The following is a 13200-nucleotide window of genomic DNA, read 5'->3' on the forward strand; positions in this document are numbered from 1 at the left end:
TGTCAGGTGCCTTAGCTAACAGCAACAAGAGTTACTGCCTCCATAACCGGGAAACCACCACCCCTCCTTAACCACTACTGCATAGCCTAAAGAGGAAAATTTGTGTGCCTACTACCCATCCAAATAAAGTATTCGAAAAATAACTAAAAGCCTTATCAGTCACCTTGAGGTGATCACAGTGCTGCTCTCATCGGACACCTCTTACAGCAGCTGCTGGTGGATGATCTCCCAGACCATCCTCTTTCTGAAGTACGGCATGTCACTCTGGAAAGAAAAGGAAAAATCCTTTAAACACAAAGTCAAGGCAGAAAATAGGCACAAACATCTAACAGGGGAAAACCCACTTCTCCAGAAGACATAAGGGCCAGGTATCCAAACCCCACCACCTGTGGCATCTCGTGTAGTGAAGTAGGTAGCAGACACCAGATATAAGGATAGAGAACACAGCTCTGCCCTTCCAAGGCCACCGTGGAGCTCCAACCCCACCAGCTACGCACCAACACCAGAGCAAGGGATAGAACCACCATCCCTGCTCCAGGCACAATCAGCAGCTGCTGTGGAACTTGGGACCCGATGCAATGGCAGGAAGATGCCACGGGAGGGTTAGGTTGAGCACGGGGAGAAGGTTCTTCCCCAAGAGGGTGGTGGAGCCCTGGAACAGCTCCCAGGGAAGCAGTCACAGCCTGACAATATTCCAGAAGGCTTTGGCCAACGCCCTCAGCCCCACGGTGGGAATGTTGGGGTGTCCTGTGCAGGGACAGCACTTGGACTCAATAAGCCTTGTGGGTCCCTTCCAGCTCAGGACAGTCTAGGAATCTCTAACATTCCCTGGCTCTTGTATCTGAGCAAAGATGTCTGGAGCCAGTTTGAACTCCCACTCACCTGTGTAAAAGTTAATGGTCTGTCTCGGCTGATGTAATCTGCATACTTGCATACAAAAACTCCACAGTCATCTCCATTTTCTTGCTGAGGGATTTCCTAATGAATGCAAAGAAGCAGAATTTTCCAATACCGTAAAAGAGAGGCAGTTTGGAAGCACTACTTGTTACCCATCCTAACAGACACTTGGGACAATCCATTCACCATCACACAACTCAAGGAACAGACCTGATTGACCACACATCAGCTCTTCACTTGGGTGTTACAATCCAAGTTCTTGGCAGGCTGAGAAGGGAGAGCAGCCTCCTAAGAAAGATGCCCTCCCTGCTCCGGCAGACCCAAGATACAGGAGTTAAATTCTCTCTCTCCACAATTTTAGAAGAGACTAAGTAATCATGGAATGGTTTGGGTTGGAAGGGGCCTCAAAGCCCACCCAGTCCCACCCCTGCCTTGGGCAGGGACACCTCCCACTGGATCAGGCTGCTTCAAGCCCCATCCAGCCTGGCCTTGAACACCTCCAGGGATGGGGCAGCCAACACTGAGCTGGGCAACCTGGGCCAGGGCCTCACTGCCCTCATCATGAGGAATTTGGATTGCACATTAGGACGAAAATCTTCCCCCTTCCAATTTAAAGCCATCCCCCCTTGCCCTATCGCTCCATGCCCTTGGTAAGCCCCTCCCCAGCTTTCATGGAGCCCAACTCAGGGAAACACCCACTCAACCCTCTGCTTTGTCACACACCAGGACTTGTGCTCCCAACCAGAATAATTATCCCAAATTCCAAACACATTTCCAAAGCCTGTGTTCGCCAAAAAGAGCTATACTGATTAAGTTATTCTTGGTAAGTGGGGGCAAGGTCAGATTCACCTGAACACGGCAGACTAAATAGAAAAACTGAAGCATGCATCCAGCAAGGAGAGGTCATGCTGAAAGATTTCATCCCAGCATGGTTAAGACCAGGTTGGATGGTGCTTTGAGTAAGCTGGTGTGGAAGGTGTCCCTGGCCATGGCAGGGGCTGGAACTGGATGGGATTTAAGGTCCCTCCTGACACAAACCACTCTGCGATTCCATGGTTTCCTGGGTCAGCCGCAGCCTAAGGTGGCACCGTAAGAACATGAGATGCATATGGCTCTTTTCTAAAAGCTTGGACTTAGAGAGTGTCAAGACCTCTATGAAGAAGGAGTTGAGAGTTCACATTTCACATCCCAGAAGTGCTCACGTACATGTGACCGCATGCTGCGAAGCGTCCACTCTGAACGATCGAGCTCCAGGTGCCTTTTTTGCTGACTTTCTTCTTGTAGGTATTTGCTGTTGAGAGCAAATCAAAATAACTCTTTGCCTCTAAAATGTAGGTCAACAAAAACAGAGCTTAAATTTATGGACAAAATAAGAGGCTGCGAGTTAAAGTTTACTAGTCAGGAATGAGACCAGTGATTCCAACAGAGGCTTCCACAAAAGCATAAGCTCACTCCTTAAAGCCCAGTTGCATTCGCTACTAACAGGGTCAGTACAGGTGGCACCAGGCTACCGTGTATTTGGCAGCGAGGCTGTGTGTGCGTGTGTGTGGTGGGAAGGTGGCAGAACCCATGTACCCAAGGCCCTGACTGGAGGGGACTGTGTGGTACAAGCTAAGAAGCCAATGTCACACGACTCACAGCAAGGCAAAGATTCCTGCTTCGTTATCTAAAAGAAATGTGGAAACTTGCAGTTGTGTTCCAGTGACAAGTTTGGACAAGGTCCAAAAGCCTTCTGATAATTCACAACTTGAAAGCCGCACCAAAGCCATTACTTACAATAGAGTTTCACAGATCTCCTTCTTTCTTTTTACTGCTGCAGAATCAAAATATTTGATTGTCTTTTTTCTCATGTCGATGACCTGTGATTACAAAGGGACTGTCAGACAAAGCACAAACTTCCACTGCACACACGTCAAAACAGACACGGCTTTTGTCACCAGGTTTCTCTCCCTGTCCAATTCCAAACGAAAAACCAGTTTGACTCACCGCAAGAGTAAAATGGCAGTTCATGAAGACAGGTACAAACACAATATGCTTCGTGAAGAGATTAACATCTTCGGTATATTTCTTCACTGCTGCATAGCCACGAGTAGCTAGTTTGCAATAGAAGTAAATCGTAAAAGCTTGAACTGCAGGATACTTTTCCTTCTTGCTTCTTTCAGTGACAAGGTTCAAGTAAAAATGAATGATCTGTACCATAAAGAGTAAGCTTGAGATGTAAAACAAGACACTAGCTTACCAAAAGAATGATACAGCAACAACGGCCATGAGGCTTTGCGCCGGATGAAGATATCGTCATGCTTTGGTCAGTTTTACCTGAGCACTGAGCCAGCGAGATCCCTTCAGCCTCCAGATGTCAAGACGAATGATGTCCATTTCGAAGGCACTGCTAAGGACATCATTTGGATTCCCGCGGCTAAATGCGGCCTCGATCTCTCTCTCCATGGCCTAAACCAAACAATTAAATGGGGAAGGACTCATGAAATCCAGTAATGAGCACACTAACAAGCTTTCAGCTGCAAGAAAGCCTGCAATGAATCTCAGGCACTAGCTTTTTGCTAAGTTAGTAACAGCACTTCATTGTCAGTTCAGCACCCCAACTTTCAACTTCACAGCCCAGCTTTGCCCCAGTTTGTTTTCACAAAAGGAAGCCGATAGCCAACATGTGGACACCAAACACACTAAAGGAGCTGAAAAATTAACAGAAGTGGAGAGAACCCCTTTCCCACGTGATGCTGCAGCCCTCGCCATGCTGAGGGTTACGTAAGGTAAACTGAGGCAGCTACACTGGAGTCACACAACCACAAGTCCACGTTGTGCATCCAGCTATCTGCAAGATGGATGTTGCCATCTAAGCCTGCGTAAGAAATGCAAATAGACCACTAGGTCCCCTTCTTGGTTGAATCTGGGCTGGCAAATTAAGCACAACACCTGGTTTTCCTTCTACTGAGCAGAATTTGTAAACCCTTGGAAAGGACAAGTTATCCTCTGCCTTTCTCCTCAACAGGCAAAACCAGAGGTGGTCAATTAGGTCAGCACTCCAAAGAATAAAAGCAGCCAAAATTCAGGTAAAAAGGGGAACCTGGACTCCCACTCCCCGTTGAACAGTGTAACTAAGTTAACTCCTCCAGCTACTGCAAGGCTCAGCACACACAGAGGGCTCTGCGGGGTCCTGAGGGCCCACACGCAGCTCTGCTCCCCAGCTGCCCCCAAGCAATGCAGCGCTATGGATCAGCCAAAGCTCAGTTTTCAGGTTCCACCAACACAGTAGGATAGGACAAAATCATTTAAGAGGCTCTGCCTCTTAACCAGGTGAATCGGGTTAGCACTGCTGTGTTGTTAAGCCTGGCCTAGCTTTTGTCCTGGTAGCAGAAGCCCCATAAACTCTTAGGTGAGTTCAGCTGAAGGAGCACGTAAGCATATTAAATCCTTAATAATCAGCTTTACTGCTGACACTAGCACTGTGTCCTGTCTAACAAAGCATAAGCTTTGGTACCTCTGTGATTGGAGGAAAGTCATCTCCTTTTTTTCCCAAGTCTGGGGATTTGTTTGCTTCAAACTCAAGGGTGGGTGATTTTCTGGAAGGAACAGATGCTGGATGTAATTCGTATAACCCATCTCCTGAGATGTCGCATCCATTCTGGTTCTGTTGGGCAAAAGGACATTAAGTGAGCAAGGAAACACACTTTTTTGCTAGGTGATAGTGCAGAAAATCTTGCTGATGTATAAAATTGGAAGGATTTGTGTACACACATCCAGCCAGCAATCCGCAAAGTTACTTTTTATTGAGGAATGCATTCCAGCCGTGCAGCGCTGCCCTCAAAGCTAAGCAGAGGCAGGAGAGGCACCAGGTCAGTTTGGCATTAAAGAACCCCAGCAGAGCCTCCGTCTGTGCGTATCAAATTGAGATTTAAATTAACAGCTCCCATTTCCACTAGTAAAACTGTGTGATCTCAATCCCAAGCAGAGATGAAAGTCAGAAGTGTAGAGCCAACCTCACAAAAGAAGGCAGGACTAAAGATACCACAGCCCAGCTTTGCAGGACGACTAAGTCTGAGTGCAAGACTTCCAAGCTGTGCCCAAAACATTAAGCGTGGAGAAGAGAAAGAGCATAGTGCTTGTGATAGTCCAGAAACTAAACAAAGGACAGCCGGAACCCCTTGGTGATAGCACTACTTCTCACTCATTCCCTCTTTCCCTGAGCAAACCAATCGCCACAAACACATTACTCACTCAGCAATATGTGAGTGAGGAGGACGAGCATTTCTGATCACAAAGAGCTGCATTTGCTTAAGAAGTGAAATCACGAATAACACAAACTTACCTCTGCAGCGGCAAGTTGCCCTGGCCTCCCATCCTCCACAGTGTTTTCCACCCTGTGAGGTGAGGGAGAGAAAAAGAGAGAGGAGTGAGCTATGTATCCGTACTGTCCCATGGAATTGCTCTGGATAAGAGACACACACAGAGTTAAAGAGAATCACAGAATAACCAGGTTGGAAGAGACCCACCAGATCATCGAGTCCAACCATTCCCACCAATCTCTAAACCATGCCCCTCAGTACCTCATCCACCTGTACCTTAAACACCTCCAGGGTGGGCGAGTCAACCACCTCCCTGGGCAGACCATTCCATTGCCTAATAACCCTTTCCGTGAAGAATTTTTTACTTATGTTGAGCCCGAACCTCCCCTGGCAGAGCTTGAGGCCGTTCCCTCTTGTCCTGTCCCTCATCACTTGGGAGAAGAGCCCAGCTCCCTCCTCTCCACAACCTCCCTTCAGGTAGTTGTAGAGAGCAATGAGGTCTCCCCTCAGCCTCCTCTTCTCCAGCCTAAACAACCCCAGCTCTCTCTGTCACTCCTCGTAATCCTTGTTCTCCAGCCCCTTCACCAGCTTTGTTGCTCTTCTCTGGACTCGCTCCAGAGCCTCAACAACCTTCTTGTGGTGAGGGACCAGAACTGAACCCAGGATTCGAGGAGCAGTCTTACCAGTGCCGAGTCCAGAGGGAGAAGAACCTCCCTGGACCTGCTGGTCACACCATTTCTGATACAGGCCAAGATGCCATTGGCCTTCTTGGCCACCTGAGCACACTGCTGGCTCATGTTCAGTCGCTGTCAACCAACGCCCCCAGGTCCCTCTCCTCCAGGCAGCTTTCCAGCCAGGCTTCTCCCAGTCTGTAGCACTGCTTAGGGTTGTTGTGCCCCAAGTGCAGGACCTGGCATTTGGCCTTGTTAAACCTCATGCCATTGGTCTCCGCCCAGCGGTCCAGCCTGTTTAGATCCCTTTGCAGAGCCTCCCGACCCTCCAGCAGATCCACACATCCATCCAGCTTAGTGTCATCGGCAAACTTGATAAGGGAGCACTCGATGCCTTCTTCCAGGTCATTGATAAAGACATTGAACTGGGCTGAACCCAGCACTGAGCCCTGGGGGACACCACTTGTCACTGGCCTCCAGCTGGAGTAAACTCCATTTACCACCATGACACGAGAACAGTGATTACAAGAGACTCTACCTGGTCACATCTCCTCTCGGAGGCACCTGTGAGCTGCAAACATCTCCATCTTTGAAACCTGCACAGAAAAGCAGTCTTATGAGAACAAGAAGCCAGCTTTCATTTACCATCAGATGCACAAAGTCCTCGCTTCCTGGGTGATAAATACAAAAAAAAGCTTGTAATGAAGACTGCACGGTCAGGAAGTTTGAACTTGGGCAGTTTCATAGAATATCATAGAATTGTTTGGTTGGAAAACACCTTTGAGATCATCAAATCCAACCCATTCCTGTCCACTCCTAAACCAGATCCCTGAGCACCTCATCTCTGAGCAGCCTGGTCCAGTGGGAGGTATCCCTGCCCATGGCCGAAGGGTGGGACTGGATGGGCTTTAAGGTCCCTTCCAACCTAAACTATTCCATGATTCTATGAAACGCAGAGCACTAACACAGTGCTGGCACCAAAGGAAACCACCAGTCAGCAAACCACTTTAACGAGCCCACTCTGCAGAAGGGAACTCCTTCAGCAATTACCCATCTTCAGCTCACTAACTGTACCTGCTGTGGTACCGTGCAGTCAGCTGACGTCGTTCCGAAGCTCTGCTGTCACTGAAATAGCCACGCACAGCACTAGAAATGGACTGAAGGCTGACAACTCCCAGTCAAGCAAGGGGTGCCTGAGGGCGAGCAGCAATATATCGCACTCCGCTGCTGCAAACAGCCACGTGCTGTGACGTTCTGCACGGGGCAGAGTCACATCTGCAGCCATAAACATCACTGGCACAATAATGTGTCTTGAGGGCCAGTTTGAACAGTTTTTCAGTACACCAAAATTCTTCCAAAGGCATTTTAGTCAGTAGCTACTGTTGGGGCTGGTGCTGTCCTCCTCTTTCTTTCCCGTTCTTTCCAGCTCATTCCATTCTAGGATCTGACAGAAGCTACACCAGCACAAACACGCTGCCTGGTACATATTTCACTATAAAAAGACATGGATTAATTGCACACCATCACTGACAAATCTCTTCAGCACAATCTATGCTCTTGAGACTTAGGGGAATATGGTGTATGGATTTGAAGTCTTCCTGCGCAGGGGAACAGCTATGAATCACGGCGATACTCACCGGACTTCCGTGGGACGCTCGGGTAGAGGGTTCCTTCAGGTTTGTGTTCTTCCAGGGGACTCTCAATAAGCACTGGTGGCTTCACATAGGCTTGACCCCTGCGGTGCAGCAAAAACCAGAAAAATCACAATTTTCATTTAATCCCTTGACAGAAACACCCTGTCTCATGCACTGCTGTCATGACAAAATGCAAAGGGTATTTCCACAAGGAGGCAGCTTCCATTCAGAGGCTTGGCTACAGTCAGCTCAGGCAGACCCAAGATGCAGGAGTCAAATTTTCTCTCTCCACAATTTTAGAAGAGACTAAGTAATCATGGAATGGTTTGGGTTGGAAGGGGCCTCAAAGCCCACCCAGTCCCACCCCTGCCTTGGGCAGAGACACTTCCCACTGGACCAGACTGCTTCAAGCCCCATCCAACCTGGCCTTGAACACCTCCAGGGATGCGGCAGCCACCACTGCGCTGGGCAACCTGGGCCAGGGCCTCCCCATAATAACAGCAAAATATTTCTCCCTACGATCTCATCTCCATCTCCCCTCTTTTGGCTGAAAACTGGTCCCCTTTGCCCAATCCCAGCCCTTCCTGATGAAGGGCCTCTCCCCAGCCTTCCTGTCAGCTAAGACAATGGCTCACAGCAGCTGATGGTGGATGATCTCCCAGACCATCCTCTTCCGGAAGTAAGGGATATCACTCTGGAAAGAAAAGGAAAAATCCTTTAAACACAAAGTCAAGGCAGAAAATAGGCACAAACATCTCAAAGCAGAAAATCCATTTCTCCAGAAGATATAAGGGCCAGGTATCCAAAACCCACCACCTGCGGCATCGCATGAAGTGAATTAGATAGCAGACACCAGATATAAGGATAGAGAACACAGCTCTGCCCTTCCAAGGCCACCGTGGAGCTCCAACCCCACCAGCTACGCACCAACACCAGAGCAAGGGATAGAACCACCATCCCTGCTCCAGGCACAATCAGCAGCTGCTGTGGAACTCGGGACCCGATGCAATGGCAGGAAGATGCCACGGGAGGGTTAGGTTGAGCACGGGGAGAAGGTTCTTCCCCAAGAGGGTGGTGGAGCCCTGGAACAGCTCCCAGGGAAGCAGTCACAGCCTGACAATATTCCAGAAGGCTTTGGCCAACGCCCTCAGCCCCACGGTGGGAATGTTGGGGTGTCCTGTGCAGGGACAGGACTTGGACTCAATAAGCCTTGTGGGTCCCTTCCAGCTCAGGACAGTCTAGGAATCTCTAACATTCCCTGGCTCTTGTATCTGAGCAAAGATGTCTGGAGCCAGTTTGAACTCCCACTCACCTGTGTAAAAGTTAATGGTCTGTCTCGGCTGATGTAATCTGCATACTTGCATACAAAAACTCCACAGTCATCTCCATTTTCTTGCTGAGGGATTTCCTAATGAATGCAAAGAAGCAGAATTTTCCAATACCGTAAAAGAGAGGCAGTTTGGAAGCACTACTTGTTACCCATCCTAACAGACACTTGGGACAATCCAATCACCATCACACAACTCAAGGAACAGACCTGATTGACCACACATCAGCTCTTCACTTGGGTGTTACAATCCAAGTTCTTGGCAGGCTGAGAAGGGAGAGCAGCCTCCTAAGAAAGATGCCCTCCCTGCTCCGGCAGACCCAAGATACAGGAGTCAAATTCTCTCTCTCCACAATTTTAGAAGAGACTAAGTAATCATGGAATGGTTTGGGTTGGAAGGGGCCTCAAAGCCCACCCAGTCCCACCCCTGCCTTGGGCAGGGACACCTCCCACTGGATCAGGCTGCTTCAAGCCCCATCCAGCCTGGCCTTGAACACCTCCAGGGATGGGGCAGCCAACACTGCGCTGGGCAACCTGGGCCAGGGCCTCACTGCCCTCATCATGAGGAATTTGGATTGCACATTAGGACAAAAATCTTCTCCCTTCCAATTTAAAGCCATCCCCCCTTGCCCTATCGCTCCATGCCCTTGGTAAGCCCCTCCCCAGCTTTCATGGAGCCCAACTCAGGGAAACACCCACTCAACCCTCTGCTTTGTCACACACCAGGACTTGTGCTCCCAACCAGAATAATTATCCCAAATTCCAAACACATTTCCAAAGCCTGTGTTCGCCAACAAGTGCTAAACTGATTAAGTTTGTCTTGGGAAGTTGGGGAAAAGTCAGATTCACCTGAATACGGCAGACTAAATAGAAAAACTGAAGCATACATCTAGCAAGGAGAGGTTATGCTGAAAGATTTCATCCCAGCATGGTTAAGACCAGGTTGGATGGTGCTTTGAGTAAGCTGGTGTGGAAGGTGTCCCTGGCCATGGCAGGGGCTGGAACTGGACGGGATTTAAGGTCCCTCCTGACACAAACCACTCTGCGATTCCATGGTTTCCTGGGTCAGCTGCAGCCTAAGGTGGCACCGTAAGAACATGAGATGCATATGGCTCTTTTCTAAAAGCTTGGACTTAGAGAGTGTCAAGACCTCTATGAAGAAGGAGTTGAGAGTTCACATTTCACATCCCAGAAGTGCTCACGTACATGTGACCGCATGCTGCGAAGCGTCCACTCCGAACGATCGAGCTCCAGGTGCCTTTTTTGCTGACTTTCTTCTTGTAGGTATTTGCTGTTGAGAGCAAATCAAAATAACTCTTTGCCTCTAAAATGCAGGTCAACAAAAACAGAGCTGCTGTAGGATCACGGGGAGCTGAGCAGCAGGCCAGCACTGCGTCAGAGCATCCATACAGCAGCTGACTTAATGCTTTCAGAGGAAAAATCCAAGTCTTACATTTACAGACATAATGAGAGGCTGCGAGTTAAAGTTTACTAGTCAGGAATGAGACCAGTGATTCCAACAGAGGCTTCCACAAAAGCATAAGCTCACTCCTTAAAGCCCAGTTGCATTTGCTCCTAACAGGGTCAGTACAGGTGGCACCAGGCTACCGTGTATTTGGCAGCGAGGCTGTGTGTGCGTGTGTGTGGTGGGAAGGTGGCAGAACCCAGGTACCCAAGGCCCTGACTGGAGGGGACTGTGTGGTACAAGCTAAGTAGCCAATGTCACACGACTCACAGCAAGGCAAAGATTCCTGCTTCGTTATCTAAAAGAAATGTGGAAACTTGCAGTTGTGTTCCAGTGACAAGTTTGGACAAGGTTCAAAAGCCTTCTGATAATTCAAAACGTGAAAGCCGCACCCAAGCCGTTACTTACAACAGAGTTTCACAGATCTCGTTCTTTCTGTTGACTGCTGCAGAATCAAAATATTCGATGGTCTTTTTTCTCATGTCGATGACCTGTGATTACAAGATTGTCAGACAAAGCACAAACTTCTGCTGCACACACGTCAAAACAGACACGGCTTTTGTCACCAGGTTTCTCTCCCTATCCAATTCCCAAGGAAAAACCAGTTCTACTCACCGCAAGAGTAAAATGGTAGGTCATGTAGACAGGCACAAACACAATATCGTGCTCGAAGAGATTAACATCTCTTGTCCATCTCTTCACTGCTGCGTAGCCACCAGAAGTTAATTTGAGATAGAAGAAAGTACTAAAACCATGCACTGCTGGGTATTCTTCCTTCTTGCTCCTTGCACTCACAAGGTTCAAGTAAAAATGAATGATCTGTACCATAAAGAGTAAGCTTGAGATGTAAAACCAGACACTAGCTTACCAAAAGAATGATACAGCAACAAGGGCCTTGAGACTTTGCTCCAAATGAAGATATCGTCATGCTGTGGCCAGTTTTACCTCATCATTGAGACAGTGAGCTTCCTGCAGCGTGCAGATGTCAAAACGAGTGATGTCCATTTTGAAGGAACTGCTAAGGACATCACTTGGATCCCCGTGGCTAAATGCAGCCTCGATCTCTCTCTCCATGGCCTAAACCAAACAATTAAATGGGGAAGGACTCATGAAATCCAGTAATGAGCACACTAACAAGCTTTCAGCTGCAAGAAAGCCTGCAAGGAATCTCAGGCACTAGCTTTTTGCTAAGTTAGTAACAGCACTTCATTGTCAGTTCAGCACCCCAACTTTCAACTTCACAGCCCAGCTTTGCCCCAGTTTGTTTCCACAAAAGAAAGCCGATAGCCAACATGTGGACACCAAACACACTAAAGGAGCTGAAAAATTAACAGAAGTAGAGAGAACCCCTTTCCCACGTGATGCTGCAGCCCTCGCCATGCTGAGGGTTACGTAAGGTAAACTGAGGCAGCTACACTGGAGTCACGCAACCACAAGTCCACGCTGTGCATCCAGCTATCTGCAAGATGGATGTTGCCATCTAAGCCTGCATAAGAAATGCAAATAGACCACTAGGTCCCCTTCTTGGTTGCATCTGGGCTGGCAAATTAAGCACAACACCTGGTTTTCCTTCTACTGAGCAGACTTTGTAAACCCTTGGAAAGGACAAGTTAGCCTCTGCCTTTCTCCTCAACAGGCAAAACCAGAGGTGGTCAATTAGGTCAGCACTCCAAAGAATAAAAGCAGCCAAAATTCAGGTAAAAAGGGGAACCTGGACTCCCACTCCCCGTTGAACAGTGTAACTAAGTTAACTCCTCCAGCTACTGCAAGGCTCAGCACACACAGAGGGCTCTGCGGGGTCCTGAGGGCCCACACGCAGCTCTGCTCCCCAGCTGCCCCCAAGCAATGCAGCGCTATGGATCAGCCAAAGCTCAGTTTTCAGGTTCCACCAACACAGTAGGATAGGACAAAATCATTTAAGAGGCTCTGCCTCTTAACCAGGTGAATCGGGTTAGCACTGCTGTGTTGTTAAGCCTGGCCTAGCTTTTGTCCTGGTAGCAGAAGCCCCATAAACTCTTAGGTGAGTTCAGCTGAAGGAGCACGTAAGCATATTAAATCCTTAATAATCAGCTTTACTGCTGACACTAGCACTGTGTCCTGTCTAACAAAGCATAAGCTTTGGTACCTCTGTGATTGGAGGAAAGTCATCTCCTTTTTTTCCCAAGTCTGGGGATTTGTTTGCTTCAAACTCAAGGGTGGGTGATTTTCTGGAAGGAACAGATGCTGGATGTAATTCGTATAACCCATCTCCTGAGATGTCGCATCCATTCTGGTTCTGTTGGGCAAAAGGACATTAAGTGAGCAAGGAAACACACTTTTTTGCTAGGTGATAGTGCAGAAAATCTTGCTGATGTATAAAATTGGAAGGATTTGTGTACACACATCCAGCCAGCAATCCGCAAAGTTACTTTTTATTGAGGAATGCATTCCAGCCGTGCAGCGCTGCCCTCAAAGCTAAGCAGAGGCAGGAGAGGCACCAGGTCAGTTTGGCATTAAAGAACCCCAGCAGAGCCTCCGTCTGTGCGTATCAAATTGAGATTTAAATTAACAGCTCCCATTTCCACTAGTAAAACTGTATGATCTCAATCCCAAGCAGAGATGAAAGTCAGAAGTGTAGAGCCAACCTCACAAAAGAAGGCAGGACTAAAGATACCACAGCCCAGCTTTGCAGGACGACTAAGTCTGAGTGCAAGACTTCCAAGCTGTGCCCAAAACATTAAGCGTGGAGAAGAGAAAGAGCATAGTGCTTGTGATAGTCCAGAAACTAAACAAAGGACAGCCGGAACCCCTTGGTGATAGCACTACTTCTCACTCATTCCCTCTTTCCCTGAGCAAACCAATCGCCACAAACACATTACTCACTCAGCAATATGTGAGTGAGGAGGACGAGCATTTCTGATCACAA

At 48.3% G+C, this 13200-nt stretch overlaps 2 protein-coding genes across 2 annotated transcripts; both read right to left on the reverse strand.

The window, feature by feature from the left end:
• Positions 1-201: 201 nt before the first annotated feature.
• LOC138731476 (sentrin-specific protease 2-like) lies at positions 202-3342 on the reverse strand. The gene is made up of 6 exons (XM_069877419.1): positions 3214-3342; positions 2884-3087; positions 2674-2756; positions 2104-2188; positions 883-978; positions 202-264 (listed from the first exon to the last, which is right to left on the reverse strand). The coding sequence occupies exons 1-6, from the start codon at positions 3340-3342 to the stop codon at positions 202-204; spliced, it is 660 nt and encodes a 219-aa protein (XP_069733520.1).
• Positions 3343-4247: 905 nt separating this feature from the next.
• LOC138731477 (sentrin-specific protease 2-like) lies at positions 4248-11369 on the reverse strand. The gene is made up of 11 exons (XM_069877420.1): positions 11241-11369; positions 10911-11114; positions 10704-10786; positions 10037-10121; positions 8816-8911; positions 8139-8197; positions 7507-7604; positions 6408-6465; positions 5222-5273; positions 4394-4543; positions 4248-4298 (listed from the first exon to the last, which is right to left on the reverse strand). Exons 1-11 carry the CDS (start codon positions 11367-11369, stop codon positions 4248-4250), a joined length of 1065 nt encoding a protein of 354 aa, XP_069733521.1.
• Between the last annotated feature and the right edge of the window lie 1831 nt (positions 11370-13200).

Source organism: Phaenicophaeus curvirostris, chromosome 27 (assembly GCF_032191515.1).
Source record: "Phaenicophaeus curvirostris isolate KB17595 chromosome 27, BPBGC_Pcur_1.0, whole genome shotgun sequence".
Classification (NCBI taxonomy): Eukaryota; Metazoa; Chordata; class Aves; order Cuculiformes; family Cuculidae; genus Phaenicophaeus; species Phaenicophaeus curvirostris.